Raw genomic sequence first — 12,420 nt, 5'->3', positions numbered from 1 at the left:
TCTTCAATCCAGCCACACAGCTGGTCTGATATTCCGTAGGCTCTTACTTTGTTTATCAGGCGACAGTGTGGAACTGTATCGAACGCCTTCCGGAAGTCAAGGAAAATGGCGTCTACCTGGGAGCCTGTATGTAATATTTTCTGGGTCTCATGAACAAATAAAGCGAACAAATAAAGCTGTTTCCGGAATCCATGTTGATTCCTACAGAGTAGATTCTGGGTTTCCAGAAGCGACATGCGTGCGGTAGCGTTATCGCTTCCCACGCCTGGGTTCCCGGGTTCGATTCCCGGCGGGGTCGGGGATTTTGTCTGCCTCGTGATGACTGGGTGTCGTGTGATGTCCTTAGGTTAGTTATTTTTTTGAAGCGACATGATATGCGAGCAAAAACATGTTCTAAAATTCTACAACAGATCGATGTCAGAGATATACGTCTATAATTTTGCGCATCTGCTCGACGACCCTTCTTGAAGACTGGGACTACCTGTGCTCCTTTCCAATCATTTGGAACCTTCCGTTCCTCTAGAGACTTTGGGTACCCGGCTGTTAGAAGGGGGGGGGGGGGGGCAAGTTCTTTCGCGTACTCTGTGTAGAATCGGATTGGTATCCCGTCAGGTCCAGTGGATTTTCCTCTGTTGAGTGATTTCAGTTGCTTTTCTATGTAGATTCCTTCAAAAATAAATAAATAAATAAATGCAATATCTCTTCGGACACACATGCTCATCTGCAGGAACAGCGACTACAGGCATTATGAAATACAAGAAATGTATTTGCAGTGGCGAATAAGGACAACCGTCGTCTGTATAACTGAATGACAACAGTGAAAATTTGTGCCAGGCTGAGACTCGAAGCCGGATTGCTCGCTTATAGTGAGTGATCGCCTTACCATTTCTCTTTGCTTTCCTTTCTTTTCTTTCAAATATTCTTTTCTTGGGCCTCCCGTATCACCTCATAGCCCAGCCATTCTATCCCCTCGTGTGTCTTAATCGACTAACTTCTTAGCTTTAGTTCCTATCGTTGCTACGCATACACTTTGTGATCAAAAGTATCCTAGCTGAAAATAACTTACAAGTTCGTGGCGCCCTCCATCGGTAATGCAGGAATCAATATGGTGTTGGCCCACGCTTACCCTTGATGACAGCTTCCACTCTCGCAGGCATACGTTCAGTCAGGTGCTGGAAGGTTTCTTGGGGAACGGCAGCCCATTCTTCACTGAGTGCTGCACTGAGAAGAGGTATGAATCTCAGTCGGTGAGACCAGGCACGAAGACGGTGTTCCAAAACATCCCAAAGTTGTTCTATAGGATTCAGGTCAGGACTCTGTACAGGTCGTCCATTACAGGGATGTTATTGTCGTGTAAGCACTCCACCACAGGCCGTGCATTACGAACAGGTTCTCGATCGTGATGAATGATGATTTAAAAAAAAAAAATAAAAAAAAAAAAGCTCAAATGTGTGTGAAATCTTATGGGACTTAGCTGCTAAGGTCATCAGTCCCTAAGCTTACACACTACTTAACCTAAATTATCCTAAGGACAAACACACACACACACACACACACACACACACACACACACCCATGCCCGAGGAGGACTCGAACCTCCGCCGGGACCAGCCGCACAGTCCGTAACTGCAGTGCCACAGACCGCTCGGCTAATCCCGCGCGGCAATGATGCAATCGTCATCCCCGAATTGCTCTTCAACAGTGACAAGCAAGAATGTGCTGAAAACATCAATGTAGGCCTGTGTTGTGATAGTGCCACGCAAAACAACGAGGGGTGCAAACCCCCTCCATGAACAACACGACCACACCGTAACACCACCACCTCCGAATTTTACTGTCGGCACTACACACGCCGGCAGATGACGTTCACCGGGCATTCGCCACACCCACACCCTGCCATCGGATCGACACATTGTGTACCGTGACTAGGCACTCCACACCGTACACCTAGCGAGGCGTCGTTTGGCATTTACCGGCGTGACGTGTAGCTTATGAGCAGCCGCTCGACCATGAAATCCACTTTTTCACACCTACCGCTGAACTGTCATAGTACTTTCATTGGATTCTGAGACAGTTTGGAATTCCTGTGTGATGGTCTGGATAGATCTGTGCCTATTACACATTACGACCCTCTTCAACTGTTGGCGGTCTGTCAGTCAACAGACGAGGTCGGCCCGTACGCTTTTGTGCTGTACGTGTCCCTTACCGTCTCCACTTCACTATCACATCGGAAACAGTGGACATAGGGACGTTTAGGAGTGTGGAAATCTCGCGTACAGACATGTGACAAGTGACACCCAATCACCACGCCACGTTCGAAGTCCGTGAGTTCCGCAGAGCGCCCCATTCTGCTCTCTCACGATGTCTAATGACTTCTGAGGTCGCTGGTATGGAGTACCTGGCAGTAGGTGGCAGCTCAATGCACCTAATATGAAAGACGGTTTTTGGGGGTGTGTTCGGATACTTTTGATCACATAGTGTACCATTGCTTATAGTAGAGTAGTTCCGTCATTTTTATTTGTTTTCCAGTGTACCGACTGCTTCAGAGTTTGTCTTGTCGGCGTCTGTCCACAAACTATTCACGACGGTGGTGTTCACCACTTCATTTGTTTATGCATCATAAGTTAGGCTTCTCATAATTCTGAAAGCACCTGATGCCAGGACATGGCAGAGCCCATTTTTTCAAAAAATTATTTATTTAGTATTTCTGTGTCCCTTTTGTAGTGATTTATCCATCGTTCTCGACATTTCTGCAAAATAAATCAGTTTCTTCTCAGAAAACAAATATACAGAAAACCTTCTGGCGGCCGTCTTTAATGGAGCGTGCAGGAGAAAAATAAATGAAGGCCTCTTCTCGCCCTTAAAATAAAAAAAAAACTTAAAAGTGTAGTTAACACAAATATGAAATACTTGTTCTGTGGGAAAGTGATAAGGACATAATTCGATTCTGATTTCATTTCATGCTTTAAAATCTTCTGAATTCCTTGATTCAAATATAATGTTTTTAGTGTTACTTCAAGAAATCTGGTGTAGTTTTTCCTATAATTTCTTGTTTTTGAAACTAGATGCAGTTGGAATGCAAATCCTTAGGCTATCTGAGCACACTTCACAGCCAGATCCAAAATTCCATATCGACAGCCGTGTGTACAGGGTGATCATAATTAATCTTCCAAACCGCAGTTGAAACACCACTGCTCAGAATGACGTCATATTGCAACGGAATATTATTGGAGAAGGGGGAAAACGTATGGCACAAGGAAGAAAAAAAAAAATAGTGTGAAAATTGATCAGCAGACCAACAGATAGCCTTATGGTGAGGGGACTGTTCCCCCCTAAAACGGAAATATGGCTTCGAGTGGCAGTCCAGCACGGATTTTCGTTCTCATTCCATTATACAGCTGATGGTTGTCCGTAGCTTCAATTGCGAATGCATTTAAAAAGAAGAAAACGTTTCGACAATTTCTCTAAACGAACGCAACGTACTATAAATTTTCAAGGAGAATATTTTTAAAAACAGTACAGTCACATGGAACCTCGTGGCAGAATAAAATTGTATGCGAGGCCAGGACTCTAATTCAGTACGTTTTTTTTTTTTTTTTTTTTTTTTTTTTGTTCTCTGCATTTTGTCTGGGCGGATGTCATTCATCGCTGAATCCTATAGTCAGTTTTTTTTTTTTTTACGTGGGTGGGTCAAATGAAAACCTTAAACATTTTTTTAAATATTATTTATTTGCAGAAGTGGTACAAAGCTGTATCACTTTTCAACATAATCTCCCCCACGCTCAATGCAAGTCCTCCAGTGCTTACAAAGTGCATAAATTCCTGTAGAAAAAAATTCTTTTGGTAGTCCGCGCAACCACTTATGCACCGCGAGGCGTACCTCTTCATCAGAACGGAAATTCTTTCCTCCCATTGCGTCTCTGAGTGGTCCAAACATATGGAAATCACTTGGGGCAAGGTCTGGTGAGTATGGTGGATGAGGAAGGCGCTCAGAATGCAGATCTGTGATTGTTGCAACTGTTGTACGGGCAGTGTGGGGCCTTGCATTGTCATGTTGGAAAAGGACACCTGCTGACAGCAATGCACGTCGCTTTGATTTGATTGCAGGCCGCAGATGATTTTCTAGGAGATCTGTGTATGATGCACTGGTGACAGTAGTCCCTCCGGGCATGCAATGCTCCAAAATGACGCCTTCTTCGTCCCAAAAGAGCATAACCTTCCTTGCTGACGGTTCTGATCGAAACTTGTTTGCTTTTGGTGATGAGGAATGGCGCCATTCCTCGCTCGCTCTCTTTGCTTCCCCAGTAACGATTCTTGCAAGGAAGCCATCACCTTCTCGTTCTTCAGAAGCATCGACACATTGTCCTCTCATTTCAGGAGTCAGCTGCCGTGGCACCCATCTTGTAGACACTACGTGAAACTGGAGCACATCATGCACAATGTGGTCTGCTGACCCATGACTAATGTGTAAACATGCTGCAGTGTCATTCAGTGTCACTCGGCGGTTTTCCTTCACTATGGCTTCAACTGCTGCCATGTTCTGTGGGGTCACAACTCGTTGTGCCTGACCTGGACGAGGAGCATCTTCCACTGAAGTCACACCATTTGCCAACTTCCTACTCCATTCGTAGACTGGCTGCTGTGACAAACATCCATCACAGTACTGAACCTTCATTGGTCGATGAATTTCAATAGGTTTGACACCTGCACTACGCAAAAACCGAATAACAGAACGCTGTTCTTCCCCGATGCAAGTGGGTCGGCCATCTTTATACTGCTACTGCGACGGTATGTGTGCATCTGCACCATGCTGCCACCTACAGGCCGTTCTGCACACTGTAGCACGCTCACCAACTTACAGGATAACGGCGCGAAATTTCGATTTGTTATTGCAAATTTAAGGTTTTCATTTTACTCAGCCTCGTATTAGAGAGGACAGCTAGCCCTCTGACGGGACACGCCGTGGCAGTGTCAGTGACCGACTCAGCTATCCGGGTACTACGCACGACCGGCCCTCATAGATTTACATCCGCTCCTACCTCATCTCCTATCTTCCAAACTTCACAGACGTTCTCCTGCAAACCTTGCGAGACTGCGACCCAAGGAAGAGTCCATATTACGGACAAACCGTTTACAAGGGGACCGTAACAACTTCCCCTCACTGATATCATTCGCGTTGACAGTGCGTGTAGAGCACGTTTAAGAACTGAGCGCATAAAAATTTTTGGATGTGAGGTCCGCCAGTTATGCAAAACACCGTACCCAAACATGTTTCGGCACCACTGAGCCATCATCAGTGGGTTTTCGTTTTTTTATTTATTCTGCAATGTGAACATTTTGTTAAATGATTATAAAATTATGTGTATTTTTACTTCAAACAACAGATCATTTCTTTTTGCAAATACCTTAACATATGGTGAACATGAACTTTCTGGATCACTTTTGTGTTAATTACTACAGGTAGCTTGTCATCTGCAACCAAACGATGTCGATGAGAAAGTTTTTTGCTGGGAGTTAACCTATCTTCTAGGATGTAACTCAGTTTTTCGCGATGTTTTCGCTCCCAACCACAATAGAAACAGACTCAAGAATACTAAAACCCAGCCACAGGTAGCAGTGCAACCTTATCTGCCCAGACTTGATTCCTGTGTATTTCTACTTCTGCCTTGATTTCTCGTTGCAGTCGATTTACTAGGCGCTTTGTGGCTGGATTGCGCGTTGCCTGCCGTTCTCTGAATGCTCGGTTTTTTCCCCTGATGGCTGCTATGATAGGTGGAGGCAGTTGGTGAGTTTTTGGTGGTGTAGGCCGTCTTGCGTAGCTTCTGTTGCAGCTTTAGATGTTAGGTATAATAGAGTGACTTCTGCTCCTGCTGTCTCTGGGTCTGGTGCATCCAGAAGGTCTCTTTCAAGCAGTTGGCGATATATTTCCCAGCTAATTCCTCGAATATCAAGATAGTGTCTAGGCGGTTTATTGATGCCGACGAGGTCGACATCAAAAATGACAGGTTCGTGGTCAGATGTAAGGGCCCTTCTGGAAGAGGCAGTAACACCATTGGGGAATCCCTTAATGATGGCTGTATCCAGCACGTCATTCTGGCCTCTGTTCGGAAAGCAAGTGGGGTCGTACGGTTTCACGGTGATAGCGTGGTTTCTTTCTGCAACTCGCAGGAGACGACGTCCGCTGATGTTAGTGATGCGGTTGTTCCAGTTGGTATTTGTGGTGTCACCGCCAGACACCACACTTGCTAGGTGGTAGTTTTCAATCGGCCGCGATCCATTAGTACATGTCGGACCCGCGTGTCGCCACTGTGTGATCGCAGACCGAGCGCCACCACACGGCAGGTCTCGAGATACGGGCGAGCACTCGCCCCAGTTGTACGGACGACGTAGCTAGCGACTACATGGACGAAGCCTCGCTCATTAGCCGAGCAGATAGTTAGAATAGCCTTCAGCTAAGTCCATGGCTACGACCTAGCAATGCGCCATTAGCCTTACATAACAATTGATAGTTTGATAGTTATCGTATGAAATGTTTCATCAAGAACGCTGTATACAAATGGTGGATTAAAGTTAAATATTCCAGCAGCTACGTACTTTTCTTTATAGCATTTATGCAGTATCCTGTTTCAGACCATCATGTCCGCCTGCTTGCTTAATGGCCGCCTCCCTTAAATAATGTGCGTAGTGTTGGCAATCTGTCAACACTACAGTATTTTTGGCATTAGGGTCACCAGCAAGAAAAAGATTTCCTTGTTGTGACAGTAGCACCTCAAAGTCTGCTTCTTCTACATGGCCACGGGGGGGGCGGGGGTTGGGGGGGGGGGGGGGGCTGTACACTGCAATGAATTGTATGCGGCCTCTTGATGTCTGGACTGCAATCAATGTGGCTTCTACTGTGGCTAATGCTGGAAGTGGCAGTTCGTGACACATCAAGGAGTTTCTTACATATACTGCTGTTCCTCCACCAGCAGTCGGCCGGTCCGTCCGGAAACAGCTGTAGTTGGCGACTCGTACTTGGATGTCGGGTTTCAGGTGTGTCTCTGTGACCAGGCACACGTCGATTCTTTCATCTTGGAGGAACTGACGGAACTCTCCTGCTTGATTGCGAATTCCATTGGCGTTCCATGTGCACACAGTTCGCCCAAATCTAGCTGCCATATTGAGTGGTGGGGGTTGACTTTGGAATGGCCTGTAGGGCAACTTGAACTGCAGCAGAAATCTGTTGCGGAATAGTAGCCGTGATAGCCTGAAGGGCATCAGTGATAGCTTTCGTCATGACTTGCATGACTGAGGTCAGATTGAACTCTTGACAGGAAGTGTTGTGTTGTGTTGTGCCCGAGTTGTTGGCGGTCCAGCACTGATTTATGTACTGCTGAGGTGCAGTGGTGGTCGGAGCAGGTGAAGCTGGGCGATGGGGAATAAACTGAGTACGCCTAAGGTGGTGGAGGTTGATTCTCTGTATGCCTGCAGTGGAGGATGAAGCATTATTGGTTGTTGCTACGTTTGTATTTCTCCTGGCAGCTGCAATAGCAGCATAAGTGAGACCCTGGTGAGTGGTTGCCTTTTGTCTAGTCCTATAGGCTTTAATGACTTCACAGCCAAGGTAGCTAGCAGGATGAGCATTGTTGCAACGGAGACATGTGGGAGGAGTGTCTTTGTCCTTAGGGCAAACTTTGGAAGTGTGTTCTTGGCCGCACTTCACACACTTGGAGGACATTGCACAGTGTCGGGCTACATGGCCAATGCCTTGGCATCGATAGCAGATGGTGGGGCCACGTTTGCCCCGGGATTCGTCAATTGTAACGTCTGTGTTGGCTATGATCTTCATTGTCAGTAATTTTCGGTTATCTGGTGTGTTCGTGAGCACTACCATAAAGAGGGGGGGTGTCTTTATGAGTTCTAGGCGATTGCACTCTGGAGATTGACCTGGGAACAATTCCGATAGCTTCCAGTTCTTCCCTCAGATCATCACACGAGAAACTGAAGGGAAACCCTCGAATGACTTTTTTGATGGGCTTGTCAGGCGAATAGGTATAAAATGCCCATTGCCTTTTTGAGATTTCCTCTGTGACTTTCATAATATCTGTAGTAGTTGCGGTTTGAAGCTTGTAGAGGTCTTTACCAGCTGTTCTGAATTGGAAAGGATTGCTAAGAAGGCCCTTAATAGTTTGCAATAGGATTTTATACGCCTCCTTGAATTCAATGATGATGGGAGGAGGTTTCTGTGCTTTTGTAGAAGTCTGGGCCGTGGTGGCCAGGGTGTCACTTTGGTCGGTTGGTTCGGCGTACGTAGCCGCGAAAGAGTTGTTTGTTGATATAGGAGCAGCACTCGTAATCTTTCGCGCAGGAGCCGTCCGAGTGGCTGGAATGAGTCCCTCCTCATCGGCGATGGGGCGGGACTTCTTGTGTCGGTTTTCGCTAGCTGAACAGTTCGGGGTTGCCTCGTCCGCCTTTTTCCTCTTGGCAGGTCCGGGAAGTTGTTCTGTTGGCGTAGAAAACATGATAGTCGTTGGCATCAAGTCGGTAAGAAGCTTCATGCTTTCATTTGGATCTTGCTCGGCTTGGCTGGACGTGGCATTGCCAGTGTGATGCGAGTCAGTCTCCCTCTTGGCGTCGAGTTCTTGCTTCTTCTTCGAAGCCTCGGACGAGTGGGGCGCCTTTCTCGTGTCGGACATAGTGCCAGTAAAGGCGGAGAGATTTGCACATGGAGGAAGGAAAGCTAGCCTTGGCCTCTGCGAGCGCTGGCTTGTCCCATGCGAAGGGGGCCCTGACTCGCAAAATCCCTCACTACCGGTCCCTAAGTGCGCAGTGTTTTATTCCTGAAGAAAGCACTGCACAACCAACAGGTACAGGAACACGACAAGTTGCTTCGACGGTGCGAACGCCGTGTGCGTGACAACCCTGCGAGCGTGCGTCAGAATCAATGTAGGCCTGTGTTGTGATAGTGCCAAGCAAAACAACGGGCGCAAGCTCCCTCCATGAAAAACACAACCACACCATAACACCATCGCCTCTGAATTTTACTGTTGGCACTACACACGCCGGCAGCTGACGTTCACCGGGAATTCGCCATACCCACACCCTGCCATCGGATCGCCACATTGTGTGCCGTGATTCGTCACTCCACACAACGTTTTTCCATGGTTCAGTCGTCCAATGTTTACACTCCTTACACCAAGCGAGGCGTTGTTTGCCATTTACTGCCGTGATGTGCGGCTTATGAGCAGCGGAGTTGTCTCACCTCCAGCCTAACTGTCGCAGTACTTGCAGTGGAACCTGATACAGTTTGGAATTCCTATTTGACGGTCTGCATAGATGTCTGCCTATTACACGTTACGACCTTCTTCACCTGTCGGCGGTTTGTCAGTCAATAGACGAGGTCGGCCTGTACGTTTTTGTGCTGTACGTGTCCCTCCACGTTTCTACTTCACTGTCACATCGGAAACAGTGGACCTAGGAACGTTTAGGAGTGTGGAAATCTCGCGTACAGACGTATGACACAAGTGACCCCCAATCACCTGATCAGGCTCGAAGTGCCCAGTTCTGCTCTCTCACGATGTCTGATGACTACTGAGGACGCTGATGTGGGGTACCTGGCAGTAGGTGGCGGCACGATGCACCTAATGTAAAAAACGCATGTTTTTGGTGGTCCGGATACTTTTGATCGCATAGTGTACATATATCTGCAGGCTTTGATAAGCATTTATCATTGGCCATTTGATCACATAGTGTACATATATCTATCTGCAGGCTTTGATAAGCATTTATCATTGGCCACGAACGCTTCATTGGTGACGTCACACAGCAGGATGCTTAGGTCTGTATTTATCGTAGGCCACATCATGACGTCATGAACACTGGGCTGTCAGTACACTTTGGACCACACATATTAACACAGAACCTAGCAATCTTTACCCTCAGACTTCAAGAAGAATATAATAATTCCAGTCCCAAAGAAAGGAGGTGTTGACAGATGTGAAAATTACCGAACTATCAGTTTAATAAGTCACAGCTGCAAAATACTAACGCGAATTCTTTACAGACGAATGGAAAAACTAGTAGAAGCCGACCTCGGGGAAGATCAGTTTGGATTCCATAGAAATGTTGGAACACGTGAGGCAATACTGACCCTACGACTTATCTTAGAAGCTAGATTAAGGAAGGGCAAACCTACGTTTCTAGCATTTGTAGACTTAGAGAAAGCTTTTGACAATGTTGATTGGAATACTCTTTCAAATTCTGAAGGTGACAGGGGTAAAATACAGGGAGCGAAAGGCTATTTACAATTTGTACAGAAACCAGATGGCAGTTGTAAGAGTCGAGGGACATGAAAGGGAAGCATGTGGTTGGGAAGGGAGTGAGACAGGGTTGTAGTCTCTCCCCGATACTATTCAATCTGTATATTGAGCAAGCAGTGAAGGAAACAAAAGAAAAATTTGGAGTAGGTATTAAAACCCATGGAGAAGAAATAAAAACTTTGAGGTCCGCCGATGACATTGTAATTCTGTCACAGACAGCAAAGGACTTGGAAGAGCAGTTGAACACAATGGATAGTGTCTTGAAAGAAGGATGTAAGATGATCAACAACAAAAGCAAAACGATGATAATGGAATGTAGTCGAATTAAGTCGGGTGATGCTGAGGGAATTAGATTAGGAAATGAGACACCTAAAGTAGTAAAGGAATTTTCCTATTTGGGGAGCAAAATAACTGATGATGGTCGAAGTAGAGAGGAAATATAATGTAGACTGGCAACGGCAAGAAAAGCGTTTCTGACGAAGGGAAATTTGTTAACATCAACAATAGATTTAAGTGTCAGGAAGTCATTTCTGAAAGTATTTTTACGGAGTGTAGCCATGTATGGAAGTGAAACACGGACGATAAATGGTTTGGATAGGAAGAGAATAGAAGCTTTCGAAATGTGGTGCTACAGAAGAATGCTGAAGATTAGATGTGTAGCTCATATAACTAATGAGGAGGTATTGAATAGAATTGGGGAGGAGAGGAGTTTGTGGCACAACTTGACTAGAAGAAGGGATCGGTTGGTAGGACATGCCCTGGGGCATCGAGGGATCACCAATTTAGTATTGGAGGGCAGCGTGGAGGGTAAAAATCGTAGAGGGGGACCAAGAGATGAATACGCTAAACAGATTCAGAAGGATGTAGGTTGTGGTAGGTACTGGGATAGAGTAGCATGGAGAGCTGCATCAAAGCAGTCTCAGGACTGAAGACCACAACAACACACTAGCAATCTTGAGCCTTACCGCCTTCTGGAGCTGGAACAGCCGGTTGTTTGTGGTCATTTCGGCTGCCACCGAAGGCCTGGCTCTGACGGATCCACTCCGGGGTGTCATCCTGCTCCTCTGGCTGGTACAGCCAGAGAGACAGCAGCGCCACGCCAATGGCAGCAACAGCAGCCAGCGCCCTCCTGGAGCCGACACCTGCAACAGTGGTGGAACCCAACATTTCCTACACGTCTTCCTTTTCCCTAGCGTTTATCCCGTATAGCAGTGGGTCACTTTTTCAGGATTTGAAATATTTTATTGTATTACGCGGGTTGTTTGATAAGTCATCGAATCACTACGAGAGGTCAGCGCTAGCGCAACGAGTCCTCCACGTGATATTCATTGGACTGTTGCTTGTAAACACAGGCTACGTCAGTACTCTCGGAATAGAGCTGTGGCGATGACGTGGCCCTGTTGTTGTTCCCGCTTAGTGATTTGCAAAGATGGAAAGAGTCAAGATTCGAGCAGTAATCGATGAGACTTCGGGATTGCAGCCGGATCATGTCGACTTCGTGCCACGATATTTCGGCTGGCAATCGTCCATCCATCTCCAGGTGCGTGTCCATCACCGGAGACTGCAAGTTCCCGGAGTCAGCTTTATAGCAAAAAATTGGCGCGAAAACGCATGCGCAGTAGCCTCCGTCACAGGAGCGTCCTCTATCGAAATCCGCGCCCTCTGGAGCTACTGTTTTATCTGTGGCGCGCCGGCGCATGCGTAAAGATGAAAACTACAGGGTTATTACAAATGATTGAAGCGATTTCACAGCTCTACAATAACTTTATTATTTGAGATATTTTCACAATGCTTTGCACACACATACAAAAACTCAAAAAGCTTTTTAGGCATTCACAAATGTTCTATATGTGCCCCTTTAGTGATTCGGCAGACATCAAGCCGATAATCAAGTTCCTCCCACACTCGGCGCAGCATGTCCCCGTCACTGAGTTCGAAAGCATCGTTGATGCGAGCTCGCAGTTCTGGCACATTTCTTGGTAGAGGAGGTTTAAACACTGAATCTTTCACATAACCCCACAGAAAGAAATCGCATGGGGTTAAGTCGGGAGAGCGTGGAGGCCATGACATGAATTGCTGATCATGGTCTCCACCACGACCGATCCATCTGTTTTCCAATCTC

The 12,420-nt window shown here is 46.5% G+C and overlaps 1 protein-coding gene across 1 annotated transcript in view; it reads right to left on the bottom strand.

Annotated features, from left to right (window-relative positions):
• Window positions 1–12,420, bottom strand: part of LOC126427027 (speckle-type POZ protein-like) — a 131,929-nt gene that overhangs the window by 72,620 nt on the left and 46,889 nt on the right. The window contains exon 2 of the mRNA XM_050089193.1: window positions 11,264–11,440. Within this exon, the coding sequence (XP_049945150.1) occupies window positions 11,264–11,440 (177 nt within the window). The remainder of the gene's footprint in view (window positions 1–11,263; window positions 11,441–12,420) is intronic.

Source organism: Schistocerca serialis, chromosome 11 (assembly GCF_023864345.2).
Source record: "Schistocerca serialis cubense isolate TAMUIC-IGC-003099 chromosome 11, iqSchSeri2.2, whole genome shotgun sequence".
Classification (NCBI taxonomy): domain Eukaryota; kingdom Metazoa; phylum Arthropoda; class Insecta; order Orthoptera; family Acrididae; genus Schistocerca; species Schistocerca serialis.
The sequence above is the reverse complement of the archived record's forward strand: the minus strand, read 5'-3'. Positions and strand labels throughout refer to the sequence as shown.